At 31.4% G+C, this 19165-nt stretch overlaps 1 protein-coding gene across 5 annotated transcripts in view; it reads left to right on the top strand.

Annotated features, from left to right (window-relative positions):
- Positions 1-17156, top strand: part of Ddr (discoidin domain-containing receptor 2) — a 283685-nt gene extending 266529 nt beyond the window's left edge. For 4 of the 5 annotated variants that reach the window (XM_065365262.1, XM_065365260.1, XM_065365263.1 and 1 more), the window contains 10 exons: positions 535-742; positions 1297-1413; positions 1504-1911; positions 2017-2183; positions 5504-5626; positions 14097-14206; positions 14321-14521; positions 14714-14806; positions 14920-15061; positions 15476-17156. In XM_065365262.1, coding sequence (XP_065221334.1) covers positions 535-742; positions 1297-1413; positions 1504-1911; positions 2017-2183; positions 5504-5626; positions 14097-14206; positions 14321-14521; positions 14714-14806; positions 14920-15061; positions 15476-15772 — 1866 coding nt within the window. In that variant the 3' untranslated portion in view covers positions 15773-17156. The remainder of the gene's footprint in view (positions 1-534; positions 743-1296; positions 1414-1503; positions 1912-2016; positions 2184-5503; positions 5627-14096; positions 14207-14320; positions 14522-14713; positions 14807-14919; positions 15062-15475) is intronic. The other variant, XM_065365264.1, reaches the window with a different exon arrangement.
- Positions 17157-19165: the final 2009 nt, after the last annotated feature.

Raw genomic sequence — 19165 nt, 5'->3', positions numbered from 1 at the left:
AGTGCGTGTCCGATTATTTCGTGGTTGGGTTGATGCGATTAGCAGTTTTTGGAATGTGCGTTTGGGATTTTTTGAATTCTTTTTTTTTTTCGGCAGGATATAGTCTATAGTGTGTCTGCCTTATCTCAAGTTGGATTTTTTAGAGCCTTCAGTGAGTTTTCTATTTTCTCCAGAAATTTTTCAGATCATTCTGGAGAGCCCTAAAATGAACTTTGGGACCATGAAATATTGGTTTAGCAAGTTTAGGGCAGATATTGGGTTCTAAACGGTTCACAATCAGATCCCAACACGTTCCCTTATTCCGAATCAATTTGACCAAACCTGACCAGATCCCATAATTTTTACCTGGATGGATAAAATCATATTTATCTTGAAATTATTAGGTCAGATCAATTTTGACTTATTCAATTCCCTTGATGCAATTTAATCTGAGCAGACCTAACCAGATCCACTCCCAATCATTTTTCTCTGAGTTTTTGCAAATCCTCCAAAAATAACATACTTACCTATCCATTTTTTTTTTTCATGTTCCAGGTATTCTCAAGAGCTGAGATAATGTTCAGCACAGATGATCGTCCATATATCGGTAATCCAATCACATACACTTACATGGAAGACAAAGTATTCGAAAACAGTCGAAACGTAACCATCAAATTGCACAGAAGAGTTGGTAGATTCGTAAAACTACGTTTACACTTCAGCAACCAATGGATAATGATCAGCGAAGTGATATTTGATTCAGGTGCGTTGAAAAAAAAATAGCTTACCTACCTATCTGAATAAAACACTTTGTAATTACCAAAGCAACATTTTACGCAGCTAGGTACTTATCTTTCGCGCTGTAGGATGTCGCTGCATTATTGAATTTAATTTATTTACTTTTTCTCGTACTGCCGATATTTTCCTTATTTTAGTGAGAATATTAAGGTTTTATGTGACTAGCAAATGTAATGAGATGATACAAGATTACTGAATCTATTATATGTAACGGCAATATTTTACATAAGGGTGGAATGGAATTCGTGAATTATTAATATCAGACATTTTGCCATTTTCTTGCGCTGGCATTTTTTTTCCTGCTCTTGCTAACGCTCTCTCGTGTTTGGTTAATGTTGCTCGCAATTTTATTAAAAAATTTCTTCTCTATCTGGATTTTACCGGACGACATGAAATGAACGCCGTACATTATAAGTACTTTTTTTTTCAATTTACCGGGTCCATTTTTCTTCAGCAATTTATTCGCGTATAATCGCGTTTAATTTATCTCGACGTTTATTTTCTCTTTATGTTTTACAGACGTAGCTCATGGTAATTTCACATTCGATGTGTTTCCAACTAATGAAATAACTCAGAACGATGTTAACGAAAAAGAACGCGGTTCGTTTCATCAACATCCTGAAATTCCTGGTAAAAGTACATCGAATATTTATACATTTTTTTTTTAATGATCCGTGCGTATTACAAAGTGCATTAATTTTAAATCTAAATTCGTTTGTTCTACAGTGTCTCCTGCTCAACAAGAAGATCAAGCATACATGGCTATCATCATCGGAGTTCTAATGGCGGTCATAATACTGCTAGCTTTCGCCATACTTTTAATTATAGCCAGACACAGGCAACGTAAATGTTTCGCTAGTCCTCTCACAGCCAAATCAGCTCTGGCTGAGAATCATCCTCATATCTCAGCTGGTAGCAGTTGTGGTACTTATAGTGGTAAAGATGGGACATCTTCATCATCTGGGTTAACCCACCCGCTGCAAAAAGGCGCGTCTACACATTTGGTCAATAGATTGATCAAGATAGACGATTACCAAGAGCCATATCAGGCTTTGCGGTATGCTCCTTACTACAGTTATAGTTCTGTAGTGATGGAGATGCGCGATACGCTCAATAAAACCGCCGTACATGCCGGTAAGTTGGAATTTTTTTGGTGATTTTTTTCACCCTAGGGATGTACGAGTAAAATGTTTGAATTTGGGTGCTTATTAATTTTGTGTTGTTTTTATTTGCATGCAGATTCTGCGTATGATTATGCAGTTCCAGAGACGGGTACGATGCCTTTGCTGAGTCCTGATATTCGCGATACTCCGCCATCCATATCTTCCTGTAATAACTCCATTATAGCTGATAAGGAAAGTTTATTTACCAGAAGTTATTCTTCGGATGAGAATAAAAATAAAAAGGTAAGTGATTCCATCAATATATAATGTAAAATTACCTATGTAGGTGATATTCAATTACCTACCTAAGTGGGTAGCAAATATTTGCTATCTAATCAGATCTGATTCTATGAGAAAAACAAGTTGGAAAAGCTAAAATCCTATCAGATTCAAATTATGCCATCAAAGCGCTAAACAATACCGTTTCAATCTGGAAATCCAATAAGTAACTGGAAAGACTCGAGAAAAAACTCGGTATATCACAAAGAACTGTTTCAAAAGATTCTCTTAGCAGAACAATTTGACAACCTTAAAATTTGAACATGTCTATGCACATAAATATTAAGCTCGCATCAGACACGGCCCAGACCCACCCACAGAGTTATTGAGAAAATCTTGGTGGGCCCAGATGTACAGGGGTCGGCATAAGTTAGTATTCATATTCAAAAACTGATGTGATCTTTTTAACACCCTGTTGTGTGTAATGAGTAGATGGAAGGTCTTGTAGGTAGTGCGTTGTGTTCGTGGAAGTCCCACCAACATTTTGGTAATAATAGTTTCATTCGCCGCTATGTCACTACAGAAAAAAAATCATTTTTATTTGAAAAAATTTTCGGTTGTGCAAATCGGAATACTAACTTATGCCGACCCCTGTATTTCTGAAAGAATTGTTATGCTCAAGGCCAGTAGCACAATGCAGGTTTAAACCAGAGTTGTAGGTTAACTCTGGTTTAACTAAAATGCAGTGTAGCACAATGGACGATTGAACTGTTTTTACAGTTTAAACCCGGTTTTATTCAACTCGACAATTTTTGGAGGTTAACCTAGGATTAACAAATCGGCGCGTGTTCATTGGTTGTTTCAAGTTGTGTGATTTACTGATTATTTTGCAAATGGTAACCAATAACTTCAAATAATACCAACTTTTGACAAAGACGAAGTATAATTACTTACATTGAATGACAAAAAACAAGAATAATATTGTTGAATGTAAAATCTCAAATCACATCACCACCATACTGAAAAATTTGATGACTATTGTTCAAAATTGGACATTTTACCTCAAACAAATTAATTTTTCAGTTTTTTCTGCAGCAAAAAAATTAAATCTACCTAGTCAACTATTCGTTCAAGTATATTTATTTTTTTAAATTAATTCAAAAATTAGAACTTTATTTCCAATTGTAAGATATTTCCAATCATTAAAGATATGTAATCAAAAATCACTCCAAAACATTGATATCAGTGATATCACGGACATAATCAACAATAATTGCGACAAAATTTGGTTGAATGACGCGTTAATCAAAGGATTAGTTAATCTAAACCTGAACCAATGTTGTGCAACGCTACAGAAGTTGAACCTGGTTCAAGATTTAAACTAAGTTCAGCTAAACCAAAATTTAAACCTGCATTGTGCTACTGGCTCTCAGTGTCCTGGAGTTTAAAAAAATGGGAGAAAAAAATTTGGCCAATTAATTGAGGAGCCCAAAATCAGAGCCGCTAAAATGGGATATCTCAATGGGTCGCTAAATTTTCCGTGTTCTTGGGTCTGGCCCTGGATCAGATGATCAGAGACATTCCTTTTCCCTTCCATAAGCCCTGTGCCCACGTAGCACAAGCGATGCCAAAGTTGATGGAAAAGACAAGATCTCTAATCCGTCACTTGTTGACCAATGTCGATACGTGACGAGTGAGAAGTTGATATCAAAATCGACTGTCGTCTCCCTTCATTGTTTATCTCAACAAGATCTCAACATTGGTGTCATTTTTTCAAGTGTAAAAGAGGCAAATTTTGATTGAAAATGTGCGAAATGTGCCCAAAACTCTTTTTTTGATTTAAATAAAATATTATTCTCGAAAAATTTTCACCCTAAAAAATTTTTTTGAAAGAAAAAAATTTGCCCTGGGTAAAGAGGCCACTGACGATCTTGTCAGTGCTACGCGGGTGATTTGATTGCAAATAAAATTGAATTTTTATTCAACTTTTGATTTATTTTTCGATTTTGATTTACCCTCAAAGCAGATTCCCCGATTCCTCCAAATTTATGAAGGAATTTGCTAGTTGGGAAATTTATGACTTTTTCTCCAAATCCAAAACTGAAAAACACATCCATGGTTTTTTTCTTTGGAGAAAACCCTTTGCATGTAATTTTTTTTTTTTGTTTTGAGAAGATTTTTCATCCAATTATACTTTGGACCCTCGAGAATTATTTTGACTTTTTTTTCAAATACTTGGGTAATATATCTACCTACGTTCAATAATTTTAAAAATTGAAGCCCACCTACATTTTTCTAATACTTACCTGACTCCAAAGTTGAAATAATTTCTTGGTGAAAAAATATCGAGGAAAATGAAACATCATTATTTTTATTACGCTTGTAACGAGCGCGAAAAACTTTATCCATGAAAATTCTTTAATTTCGCCAAAAATGGAAAAAGTTTCTTTTTTTACGCTTTCGTTGGTTTCTTTTTCAAAACACACAGGGAAGCCACAAAGTAAAGAAATAAATTATAAACGTAGAATATAGGTACGTTTTCTCTTTCTACGCGGTTGCAAAAAAAAGGGGGGTTTAATGCATCTTCGAGGGGTGAATTCACTAATGTACCTTCGATTTGTGGTAATGATAAATCCACTTTCATGAAACGCTTCTGTGCACTGATGCAAACGTCAAAGCAGCTAAAGAAAAAGGGGTAACAATCTCGCGCGTTATTTTCTTCCCCACCACCTTCGATACAATTAAAAACTTTTTTCGCGGGAAAAAATGAAACTTTTTATAAGAGGATTATGATAACGAAAAATTAACATTTTTTAATTGAATATTTATAGTCATTTCCGATTGAAAATCTCGCGTTGGTATAATTTGTTTCGATTTGTATGGTTAAACAAAAACAGGTTTAAGAAAACTCTACCTATTGTATTTTTATTGTTTAAAAAATTCAAAATCAATACGAGATGTAGGCGCGGTTGGCGTGAAATTCGAACGAATCCGCTTTTCCAATTTCATTGTAGAAAGTTCTCTCTTATCTATACTGAATTACAAATATCTATCGAACAGTATACACTCGAAGCGTGGGTTCTTTATACATAGGTACCTATATAAGCTCTCGGCGAGAGAAAACTCAAACGAGAAAATATTTTTGTACTTTTTTATATCCTGTTTGCGAGTAAATAAGATAAAATTTGACACTTTCTCTTTTTCTGCAACTGCAGCACACACACCTCTCGTAACAAACATGCATAGGGCTATGTTTGTAGGCAGATAATATAAGTGTAGAATAATATACGAAATTCTATTTGAAGACGAATTTGTAAAGCAAAAAAATTCCCATTCTGTTTCAGAGTTTAAATCCGCAAGAAATACTTCACGCTTTGAAAAGAAGACTGGAACACACGACCGTTCCGGAATTTCCAAGACATCGGCTACGAATGCTTTCACGCCTGGGAGAAGGCGCTTTCGGAAGGGTAAATATTTTTTCTAGCGAAAAATTACCTACACGTTGCCACTTTATTTTACCAATATACACGTTCCCGTCGTACCACAGCAGCTGTCACACCTGCGAAAAAAAATAATCATTTCCCGCGACAACAAATTCTCCTTATATACGTAATTTTCTATTCGCGTACGTACAGGGTGTTCCTTAAGTAATGAATCTTCTTAAACCGTGTAAACAGAATTATTTGCTGAAGGAGTACCTAGTTTTTATTCAAGTACTTAAATGCAGAAAATATTTCACAATTTTTTTGCCTCAACATACATGAGTTGTTCGTTTTGCTAATGAAACAATTATTCCGAGATTGCTCATTTCTCATCTCTCCAATTCCTCGAGTGTTGATAAAATGCAATTTTTAGTTTCCCTTGAACAAAAAATTGAAAAACTTGGTAAATTGACGAATTTTTCAAGAAAATTTTAACATTCTTAAAATTTTGAGACTCGTACCTAATTAGTTTATTTTTCAAATTGTCGAAAAATGTTGGGTAATCCAGCTGAGTAAATGCTTTTCTGTTTATTTTCGTGGAGGGAAAAGAGGAGAAAAAACGTAACAATAATTTCAAGAAGCAAAAATTGAAAATGTTTGCATTTCGAAAAATTTTCAGCTTTTGATTTTTGAATATTTGAATTTTCATTTTTCAATAATTTTTCATTTTTCAACATTTATTTTTACTTACTAATTTACTTACATTCTTTGCGGATCAATAATAATTTTTCAATTTTTTACTCATCTACCAAATTTGTAGGTAAAAGTCGTGAATTTCGCAACTTTAAACCAAATTGTTGGATTTTCAATTATTTTTTCAGTTGTTTTTAGTAATTTTAAAAATTTTACATGGTTCTCAATTCCCAACTTCATATTGACAATTTCTCAAATTCTATATAAGTAAATACGTTTCGTTTCAATTGACTTTTAAAAATTTTTCAGAAATCAAATTTATCACATTTTAGAGAATCTGTTCAATATCTCATAAAATATGTAGATAGGTACCTCTAGTTCAATTATCAATTAGAAAAATTGTTCAGTTTTCATCAAAATTGTTTTATTTTCAATAAAATACCTATCTCAATTTTTACTCAATTTTCAACCAACAAAACTGTTTGATTTTTCATTAAATTCCAATTTCTGATAAAGTAATTCAATATCCTACTCTCGTTCAGTTTCTGACAAAACTGTTCAGTTTTAACAACATTCCTCAGTTTTTGACAAAATTGTTCAATTTTGACACAATGATTCAATTTTTAACAAAATAAAATTCAATTTCAACAAAACTTTTTGATTTGTCAACATTAATTCATTTTTAACAAAATTATTTAATTCTTATAAAATTGTTCGATTTTTCAATCTGGACAAAATTATTCGATATTAACAAAATTTTGCAGCTTTAACAAAATTGCTCAATTTTTTGCAACATTGTGTTCATTTTTTAACACGACTAGTTACTTACCGAAATTCTTCTTTAAGCAAAACTAGGGTGTCCGCCCCCTGGGCTGCTCCGCAGCCCCAACCTCGGCTCGCGACCCTCCCCCACAAAAAAGTTGAAAATATTTCCCCTGAAAGTTCAAAATTGTTGATGAAGTGGTTTTCTCCAATGTAAAAAATCCTTCATCTCAAGGTTTCCATTTTTAGTTTCAGTTTTCAATTCAATTTCAGTTTTTCTTTATTTAGATGTCATTCAATTTTCTTTGTTTAAATTCACATTTATTATTATAATTTTTTCTTTTTTTCATGTTTTACTTTCAATTTTTTGTCTTCAGTTTTATTTTTGTACTTTTTCTTGATGTCAGTTTTTCAATCAATTTTAGTTTTTTTTTTTTTTTGATATCCTTCAATTTTTTTCTCCAATTGTTTTTATATTCATCATCATCATCATTTTTTCTTGTTTTTATTCATCAATTTTTAACATTTATTCTTCTTCATTCCATTTTCATATATCTCATTTTTTATTGGATTTATCAAATTCCCATAACTTTTCTGTTATCATTTTTTTATTGTTTTATTTTTTGTTCATTTTTTCATTTGTTCATCATGAATTCATTTTTATTCCTATTTCAACCATATTTGTTTTATCTCACTTCAATACATTTTTTTTGAGGGGGGGGCATTTTTTTCTCAGCTTTCATTTTAATTTTCAAATATTTAAATTCCCTTAATTTCTTTTTTTGTTTTTCAACGATTGAGTTTGTTTATAAAAAGTTAACTACGTTTTTGGTTTTACATTTTCTTTTCTTACAATTGATCTGATTTCTTTCCGTTTTCATTCAGTTTTTTCAAGATTGATGCGGTTTCAATTTAGATTTTGTTTAATTCATTAATTTGTTTCTTCCTTATGCATTTGTTTTCCATTACTTTTCATTCTTTGTTTCATGACTTTTACCTTACTTTTTATTTTCGTTTTAAATTTTTTCAAATGTCCATATTAATTTTCTTCATTCTTTCTGTTTTTTTTCTGGTTTACTTACTTTCTCAATTTATTTACCTATAAACTTAGAAGTACATTTACTCTCATTCTCAATTGCTATCTTTTTCCTTTGTTTCATTTTATTCAGATTTCCTCACTTCTTCAAAATCAAAAATCATGAGATTTTCAAACCAAATGAGTAGTTAGAAGGAGAAATGGTCGGCTGCAAAGTATAAGCTGGATGTTTTGTTGTATTTTGAATTTTGATGATAAGAAAAATGCCTAGCAAATGAAAAATATTCGGCCGCGAAATGAAAGCTTAAAGTTACAATTGTCCAAAATTGTGCATTTTTAATTTTTTGGGGCTAAAACTAAAAAATTTTGAATTCTAAATGTTTGATGACATATCTACGCGTCATGAGGAACATTTAAAAAAAAAATTAGCGAAATCGGTCCAGTGGGAGAGGCTCGCCGACTGGAACAACATTTTTCAAGATTCTTTTAATATATATAGATATATATGTTAGGTACCAAGTCCGAAATTGTACAATTCGGGGTTGGTACAGCCAATTTTGTACCATCTCCGAAGTGTCCGGACCAAGCGTGAATATTACTTTTTCATCGGACTTGGTTTGTACAATGCCCGGAGGGTCCGGACAAAGTGATCGACCTGGTACAATTTGTGTTGTGCAAAGTCCGAAATATAGTTTTATAATGAATGAATTCGAATTTTACATCCCTTTATTCCATAAATATTGAACCAAATTAAAGGAAATTTAAAGATGACTCTAAAATACACACCACCAGCAGAATTTTCAGGTGCTGAAATTCATTTGTTGATTTTTGGGGAAATTTTTAAAGATTCAAATATTGCTGTGCTCACTTCTCAAAAAAAAATATAAAATGATCAAATTGAGGTACTTAAGGTAAACCCGGGTGAGATGCCGCACCGGGAGAGATGCCGCACCTTCAATTTTGGTATGTTGGCAACACTGATTCGAAAATCCAACCATGTAGAAACATACCTTATACCCAACTACCTTACATGCAACAAAAATATTTTGCCGACCTAACATATTTTGGTCTGTGGAAATCCTTGAAGTTGAAAAGTGATGAAATTTTTTGAAGAATCAATTTTCATGATTTTTAAAACAAAAATTTTCGTTCAAAATACATTCTGAAAATGGTTTTTAAATAGTCCAATGGAAAGTACATTTAATATAGATTAATTTGAGCTATACAACTTTTTCAATATCAAATGATTTGTGAGATCAATTTACGAAAAAAGAAAAAGTCTCAAAATGGGAGAGATGCCGCACATGTGTGCAGGGAGAGATGGCCTATGAAAATTTCATAGTTATAATAATGCTTTTCATTTTTTAATGGAATTTTTTAAATTTAAGCTCACAAGACACATCCAACACAGAAGACTACTTCTGTGACTTCTGCTCATCTCAAATTTCAAAAAAAAAATTTCAATACATTTTCAATTATTTACATGCAAAATCCCATAAGCCATCTCACCCATACACATGGGAGAGATGGCCAAAAAAATTTTTTTTTTATTTTTCAAAAAAATCGAAAAATTATTGACCAAAAAAAAAATTGTTCAGGGCCACAGGTACAGAACCTGTACGTAGTACTTTTCACGAAGTATCAAATTTTTTGAGTCATTTTTGCCGAATTTATGACGATTCTAAGAATGGTGCGTCATCTCACCCGGGTTTACCTTACTAACTAAAATGCTGAAATTTGGTTTTTACTCTCTATTTTCAACTTCTCGAGTCGTTTGGTGGTGGTTTTGATTTTTTTGGGCGGTATTTATGCACAGGCAACTTAGGCAGCTGCGTAGGGCTGCAAATTTTCGGAGGCAGTAAATTTTGAAGCGTTTTCATCTCGATTTTTGCGATTTTTTTTATATTTCCAAATAGTATATAAGTATTTAGAGCAAAATTAAAATTTAGCATAAACCTGGATTAGCCATCGATCTTTATGACCTTTTCGATAAATTTTTTCAAAACCATTTTGTATTAGTATTAGTTCAAATCCAAAATTTTTTCAACTTTTTAAAAAATTACTGGAGAAATCTGCTATTAACTCAGAAAATTGATAATATGGTACAAACCAAATTTCAGTCTTTCACGACAATTTGTTAAAATTTTGACTTTGAAAAATCCATAAAAAAATGAATTTGGAATCTAAGTATTAGTGCATAGTTTTCAAATGAGTAAGGCACGAGAATTTCACGACTAGAGAAATTGAAAATAGAGAGTAAAAACCAAATTTCAGCATTTTAGTTAGTAAGTACCTACCTACCTACCTCAATTCGATCTTTTTATTTTTTTTTTTTGAGAAGTGAGCATAGCAATATTTGAATCTTTAAAAATTTCCCCAAAAATCAACAAATGAATTTCAGCACCTGAAAATTCTGCTGGTGGTGTGTATTTTAGAGTCATCTTTAAATTTCCTTTAATTTGGTTCAATATTTATGGAATAAAGGGATGTAAAATTCGAATTCATTCATTATAAAACTATATTTCGGACTTTGCACAACACAAATTGTACCAGGTCGAACACTTTGTCCGGACCCTCCGGGCATTGTACAAACCAAGTCCGATGAAAAAGTAATATTCACGCTTGGTCCGGACACTTCGGAGATGGTACAAAATTGGCTGTACCAACCCCGAATTGTACAATTTCGGACTTGGTACCTAACATATAGATAATTACTTAGGTAATGTATTTTTAACAAAATTTGTAAATTTTTTGGCAGTAAGTATGTATTTTTCTTTTTTAACAAATTTTTTTTGACTTTGGTGAACAAGAGAACTATGAAAATGTAAATAGGTAGATAGGTATTCCATTAGTTGTTGATGAGAAAAAGCTGCGAAGAACCTTTTCCCTCCTTCTCTGGCATCAAAAATTAATATTTTCAATTTAGCTTTGAAATTCGTGGGTCAACCTAGCAAACTCTTCTAAAGAATTTCCAATTTAACATTTCGAAAGTATCTCATCGCTTACGAAACACCCTGTACAAATATAAGTATGCGCTTTGGTAACCTCACCTTTTCCGCCGCCCATTATCCTCCTCCCTATTCAAATCACACGTTACAATGTAAAAGCCTAAAATACGCGTAAATTTATCAACTTTTACCCGACTAGGCGAAATATGACGTTGACGAGAATTAAGCGACGTACGATGTCATACGTCATTTGACAATTCCACCTCTCTCGCATTAAGGATTAATATACTACATAACGCAAAGGCCCAAGGTAACGTCGCGAACAGAAATATTTACTCGAGCTTATTAATAAATTGTCATACCAAATGTCACACTTACGCCATCGTATCGGTAAAATATGTCAACTCGGCATGTTTTTTTTTCGAAAAAAATTCAAATAAGCGAGTAATTAATACCTACTCGTAGTGGTACGAGTATGTGTATAGTGAAACGATTCGAATAATATTGTTGGATTAAACCGCACGAGACCCTCCTACTACTTAAAAAAAATGAAATGAAAAACAAAAAAGAAACGTTGATAAACGCTCTTGTTTGGAGGAAATTTCGAATTTGTACGCGTCATATTTTTTTATGATTTATTTAACGCGAGCGGATGTAGAGTGATTGTTTTTCAGCATTAACATGCTTGTAATATTCCAGCAAACGGAGGTATTTCTATTTAATGAAAAAAGTACCGAAACGAAGGCAATTTTTTTCCTTGTAATTTCTGCGGTTTGGAAAAACAAAAAAAAACTATACTCGAGTGTTACGAAACTTTTTTTCTCTCTCTCCCTCTCTGGCTTCAAATAATTCGTACAAAATTGAAAAATTCAAAAGAATAAAACTTATATGTACCTCTCGAAGTTTTCATAAAGAATAAAATACCTAAACGTACATACTCATACGACGTATGTAGCTACAGTCTACATGTGCCTCGCAATGAAAATCAAAATTCGCTGCCTTATTTCTCATCTTGTCAGTTTTGTCGTTTGATATAAAAAAATTTATTACATTACTCGAGTTCCTCGATCTCTTTATTCAATATTTTGTACAAAAAAATAATAAAAATAAAAAATAAACCCAAGGAACGATGGCAATACGGATTCTGTTCTTTAGTAAATTGGAAAAAGTTTACGTTTTCAAATGACAGACTTTCGTAGTGGACAAGTTACATCATAGACGACATATCTACTGGCATGACATTTTCAAAACGTTTTACGATAACAAATATGTACCCAAGTAGGTACCTATGTACAAAGAGAGTATTTCCCTGTACTTATAGTAGGTATTATTGCGAAATGTTTGTAAATTAAAATTATATGGAAAAATATCCTGCAGGGGTTTTTTCTCTTTAGTTACATATTGTTTTTTTTTTATGAAAATAAAATCTTAATATTCTCCTATTGAAAAAAAAAAAAAAAAAAAAAAAAAAAAATGAAGCAGACAGTTCACAAATTTTTAAACAACACAATCATTTTTTTTCACAAAAACTTAAAAATTATTAGGTACCTATGTACTAACTTTACTAAAATTTAAAATTTTTTCAATCTTTCTTTGAAAATAGAGCATTTTATGTAATCCATTTTTTAGAAAGAAAAATTCATCATTTTTGAAGATCAAAAGCAAAATTACGTATCTGAAAGTGAAATTGTATCAATATTTTGTCGAAATTCTGTTACCTGTCTCCCGTGACAATTTTTTCTGTATCAAAAAAAGTCATAATCAAAATATCAGGATTTCATAAATCAATTATCAATATCAGATTTTTTGTTTCAGTAATAAGGACATTTTTTTTCTAAAATTGTAGGGTCAAAAAATACACTTTTTCTCACTCATGTCGAAAATGGCCCTAAAATTCTATTAATAATACATTGACTACCTACTTAATGTGAGAATAAACCGAGAAAAAATTATTATGGGAGCGAGGAAAGGAAAAATGAGGCAAAAATAGTGAATAGTATCGATTTTTGACTTTCAAAAATTAGGTTTTCAAAGTCTTTTACAGTTCTTCCCAAATTTTCCAAAAAAAAAAAAAAAAAAAAAAAAAAAACAGAAAAATATAATAAATAAAAATTATTGGGCCTCAGTTTTTCTTATATTTTGAAGAGTTTTTTTTTTTTTTTTTTTTTGTTAGTAAGAATTCTAACTGTCTCTTGTCGTTTTTTCTCTAAAAACTAACCCATTCTGGGCATCAATTTGGAATTTGTATTGGATCTTGAAGGATAACTTATTTGATAAAATTGACGTTTTTCTCACCGTTTGGCCTAGCAAAGCTTCAATCGTACAATTGAATCATACTACGAGTAAATATCACGCGTTTTTTGTATGTATACCTACCTATATATTTCCAAAAAAATCTGAAAAAAATTAATTCTATTTCAAATCCTCAATCATACAAAAACAACAAAATGAAATTTTCGAAATGCTTGCCCTACTTTCTCGTCGTCCTCGAGAACATGCAAAATTGAAAACAAACAGAGTGAAAATAGGACAAACCAACATCATGTTTTTATCACAGGATGGAATTTTCAAAACAAAAAAAAATGATAAAAATTCAAATCCTTATGCAAACAACGTCTGTGAAAAAATGTAGGTTACGATAGATATAACTTGTAATATCTTATGGTGTACTGCGTAGATACTCTCAAGTGATTAAACGTCATGTCCTTGCCTTGTTTCCATTTAAAGGCAGGATTAGAGGTATTGTTCGCCTTCGCAAAAATTGTCGAAACTTGAAGTCGAGAAGTACCTAGTCTTTAGATTTTCATAGTACTCGGGTACCCATGTATTCTTAATTCAGACAGAGATTTGAGCATCAAAGTTTACACATTATTCAATCCTCAATAAAAGGCATAAAAAGTCCTCAAATCTTAAGTATTTCGACCCGATGTTATGAATCAATCCATGTACACAAATCCATGCAATATTTTTGCTAAATTTCTTCTCGAAATTGACAGCTTCTGTTATAAAAATAGCTACTGATAAAAAATAGACCTACTCTTAATTAAAATTGAGACTAAATTATTCAATTTTACAGGTTTACATCGCCGAAGCCGATGGTATTATGGAATACGGTGCTACATCCTCATTAGGAAAACGCTTAGTGGCTGTTAAATTCCTCATGCAAAATGCCAGCGAAAAAGAAAAGTAAGAATTTTGCGAATATTTTCATTTCTGCTTCGCATGCCTATAAAACCTATCCTATCTACCTAAAACCTTGAAAGCAATTTCTCTAAAATTGTGCGTTTATTTTTACCACAGAATCGATTTCCATCGCGATGTTCGAATTTTAGCCGCCTTAGAAGATGTAAATATAGCCCGAGTATTGGGTGTTTGTACCAGCGAAGAGCCACTTTGCGTAATTATGGAATACCTCGAGCACGGCGACTTGAATGAATTTCTTAAAACACACGTCGCTGCTGAAACCACACGATCTCATCCTGTAGGAGTTAAAACTCTTAGGTAGGTAGACGTTGTTTTGCTACGACATTTATACCGGTAATTAAAACCCACAAGTGTAGGAATTAGGTACTGTGTACCTTAGATACCACCGTAGCATGTCTTCTTTCTCGTATTGTACTTGTAATTACGCACCTGAATACACGCGACGACGATGTCATTTTCTTAATGGTACGTTATACTTATTTGTTGCAGTTTCAACTGTCTTTTATACATGGCAACCCAAATAGCTTCAGGAATGAGGTACTTGGAATCTTTGAATTTCGTGCATAGAGATTTAGCCACGAGGTTTGTACTCCATTTGTGGTATTTTGTTGATTAACATTGTACTACTCTTGGTACAATGTTGGTAATGCTCGGCTTTTAATTAATTTCGCGCTATGTTTACGTCGCATTTACAGGAATTGTCTAGTTGGTAAAGCATATCAAATCAAAATCTCAGATTTTGGTACAGATAACGAACTGTATACGTCGGATTATTATAAAATAGACGCGAATACTTCGTTACCCGTTAGATGGATGGCTTGGGAGTCGGTCTTTTTGGTGAGTATGAATTCTGTCTTGTAATACTATGTGTTTAAAATGTCAGGAGGATAATAGAAGTACTTATGCTTGATTATTGTTGTCTCAAGTTAAAGTGATAAGCAAGTATGCAAAATTCTAAAAAAAAAAAAAAAAAAAAAAAAAAAACTTGCCAACCTCCTCCTTCAATAATCGATTTTTTTCTAAGAAAGCTCATTGTCCATTTTAAATGTTCAAAATTTTACAAATGATGGAGATTTGATTTGATTTTTTTTTTTTCTTAAAATATATTTTTCTATCGATAAATATTTTAATTTGACTACCAAATAATAAACTTGCACTAACCAGATCTGAAATTCACTCATTTTTAATTCAATCAACAATCAATATATGCATCCAAACTCAATTTTTAATCCTTTCAATTTTATATTACAGGGCAAATATACGACAAAAAGCGACGTCTGGTCTTTCGCAGTTACCTTATGGGAGATATTAACTCTAGCCAGAGAACCTCCCTACCAAGAATTAACCGATACCGAAGTGATGCAGAATTTATCACATTTACACCACGAAAATGGTCTGTTCGTTTACCTACCAAGACCTCCATGTACCAAAGATATATTCGACCTTATGTTAGAATGCTGGAGGAAGCAAGAAGCTGAAAGACCTACCTTCAGAGAAATACATTTATTCCTACAACGAAAAAATCTAGGATATGCTCCGGTATCGTAAAAAACAAACGAATATTTACGTATCGCTGACTAAACTTTCCTCTCTCCTCACCAAGCAATATAAAATTATAAATTAGTACCAATTTTTTTGTTAATTTTTGTTAGTACCTCTATATTCTCGTATATTATGTAAAAAAAAAAACGTTACTTTTTTTAGAAGGCTGAAAACGACATTCGTTTTTTTTATCATTATTCTTTATTTAATTTTTTTTTTTTTATTGAATCGCCGTGTTTGTAATTCGATGTATGGAGAATTGCCGAACTATGTATAGAGACTCTTTATGTGATAGTTTTTTTTTCTTTTCACCTTTCCTATGTTTTAGCGAATTTCGCGACCGCGGTATAGTAATAATTTGTAAGTAATGTTATTTATTTTTAGTTATCGCTGTTATCTTCGAACTAGTCATTTGTGTTTTAATTATTTTAGCAAATATGTTATTTGTTCAACGGAAATATTGTTGCCTAGAGTTAATCATTTATGCGCAGCGATTTACCTAATTCGTCAATCAGAAAAAAATCATCCATCGAATGTGATCGTCAACGGACAAAATTTTTTTATATTTTGATAAAATATTCGACAATACGTACGAATCATTGTGAAATAATTTATTATATCGATAGCTCGTATTCTGAAATGAAGTTTTTCACTGGAAAAATTATCGCTTTTTATTTTTAGCTTCTGGTACTGCTACTTACCTATACCTTTTGTAAAAAAAATTTCTAAAACTTTCAATGACAATCTTATTAAAATAATTGTACATATTATTTATTACTAAATGTGCGAAAAAAAATCAGCGTCTTTGACACTTTGAAAACGAAAAACAATTTTTTTTTCGATTCACTTCTGTCGGCATTTTTTTTTCTTCGTTGTTTTTTTTCATTACAAAATATAGCTTAACTGTGTTTTTATGTTTGGTACCTTACCTTTTTTTTTATCTTTGTTTTTGGATCTCGAATATATCATTATGTGTTTTTAATTTTTCGATTTGAGTCAATTGTCAATGGTAAAATTGTGATATTCGTGTATAAAAATTTATTTCATTGAAGAATTTGTACTCAACCTCGCTGATAACGTTCACGAATTGATTATTTTACCACTGACTCGTCTCAAGATTATGACAATTTACTGCGTTAATGAAGCTAACATTTTCTATCATATTATGTTTTTGTTTTCGTTTTTTTTTTTTTTTTTTGCTACCATATTCGTATATGAAACTCTGTACGCGATGTAAATGACTCTACGTAGAATTTTTTTATACCTATGATTATATCTGTAATTTGTGTACTGAAAATCAGTTTTTGAATGGACCACTTGATATGGTCAATATGTTACAGCATCGATAATTTTGTACAATTTTTATGTAATATATGTTTATTAATTCTGATCTTCGTGTTGTTTGTGTAAGGTATGGGAATGAGAAAAATTGAGAATGCGGTGAGCACATTTTTAAAATACTTACATTAATTTTTCAAGGAACGTTCATTTTTATAACGGTGCACAGGAAAAATTCTTGAGTCTATTAATTATTTTAAAAGAAACGTAATCAAAACAATTCTCTGAACAGTATTGTTGTGATGAATTGATACCATCTCCGAAAGATCGTAGCACTGTATCACAATTCAAACGAGTAAGAAAAAAATCTTTTTAACATTCTCAATTGTAGTGATGCTGATTTGTAGGTAATTGTTTTTTTATGCATGTACATATCTGTATTCCGATGGTATTCCGACGCCTTAATCTAGATGAATATGCAACTCATACGACATCTACGTAGATATACGATTTTATAAAATTTGAAACAGTAGATGAATATTTTCTCAATTTTTACCAAAAACCAAGACTTCATTTGTAGGGCTAGGGACACATTTAAAATATCGAAAAAGTGCCATAGAAACTGATAAACATGAAAGAATTTGGGGGAAATTATGAAATTTGAAAAAAAAAAAGAGATTTTCAAGCAATCTTGTAAACAGAACTTATGTTTAGTAAACTTTGAAACAAAAATATGTCTTTTTTTTAGGCAGACAAGGCAAAATCAATACTTTTTAAACGTTTTGGCAAAAAAGCAGAGGTTCCTTAGCAATTTTGCCAAAAATTACGACAGAAGACTATTTTATGAAAAACTACTTCCTGAAAATTTTGGCGAAAAAACAATAAGTTACAACTTTTCGTCAACTCACCAAAGGGAATTTTTTGGCAATTTTAACAAAAATTGAATTTTTGGGCAATGTTGACAAAAAAAGGTTTGTTTGACAATTTTGGCAAAAATTTGCCCTTTTTGACAATTTTACCAAAAATGGACACTTTTTGACAATTTTGACAAAAATAGATAGTTTTTAACAATTGAGACAAAAATGTACACATCTTGACTATTTTGGCAAAAGTTGACGCTTTTTTACATTTTTTTTTCCTCAAAAAATTGACACTTCTTGACAACTTTTTCAAAAATAAACACTTTTTGATTTGGGCAAATTTGTCAAAAAACAATGCTCTTTTTGAAAATTTTGAAACAAAAAGAGAACTTATTAAACGGAGATGCGACTTTTCATTTATTGAAGTTGAACTTTGCACTTCAGAGTTTGTTTTCTACTCAAATTTTTATTGTTTTTTTTTTATGCATGAAAAAGTAATCCATCATCTGCAAAAAGAGAACTTAATAAACTGTGATGAGACTTTTCATTTCTTGAAGTTGAACTTTGTACTTCAAAGTTTGTTTCCTACTCAAATTTTTATTGTTTTTTTTTGTGCATGAAAAACTAATCCATCATCAAAAATATTTTCTAGAAATTTAACCAAAATCCCGAAATATTTTTTGTCAAATGGAATAGAACTGTCTTATTTTTGAAAAAAAGGCATTCTTTTCCACAAAATTTCAATTTTGTAATTTTTCACTAAGAAATTAACTTTTTTTTGAAAAGAAGAACATTTTTTCAAATTTTTTCCTGAATTTAATCTTGGCGAAATATTTTTTTTTTAGAATTTTCTATTCCTTGTTGTAAATCATAATTAATGATATTTTCATGAGAGGGAAGTTTCAACAAAACCTCTTTGATTCTTTTCATTAGAGGAATGAGGAATGATGCATTTTCTTCTAACTTATGTTTTCCACTTTTTTCTTGTTTCTTAGAATTATTTTTCAATTTTTTTTGCTGTGTTTGTTTTATTCTCTCAACTTTAATCTTTAATGTTTTGAAATTTCAACAAAAATCTCACGATTATTTCTAAAAATGAATTTCCAATTCGCTTCGATGTTTTTTAAATTTTTTGATTTTTGAAAAATATTTTACCTACTTCCTTTTCTAATTAATTTTTTCAAAACATTCTCTATTCTATTTGTCTTGAACTTAGATGATCGCACAACACGCAATTTTCCCACCACCACTTTTAGGAAGT

This window comes from Planococcus citri, chromosome 5, assembly GCF_950023065.1.
Source record: "Planococcus citri chromosome 5, ihPlaCitr1.1, whole genome shotgun sequence".
In the NCBI taxonomy this organism is placed as follows: Eukaryota; Metazoa; Arthropoda; class Insecta; order Hemiptera; family Pseudococcidae; genus Planococcus; species Planococcus citri.
Note: the sequence above shows the minus strand (reverse complement) of the source record. Positions and strands in the feature narration are given on the sequence as shown.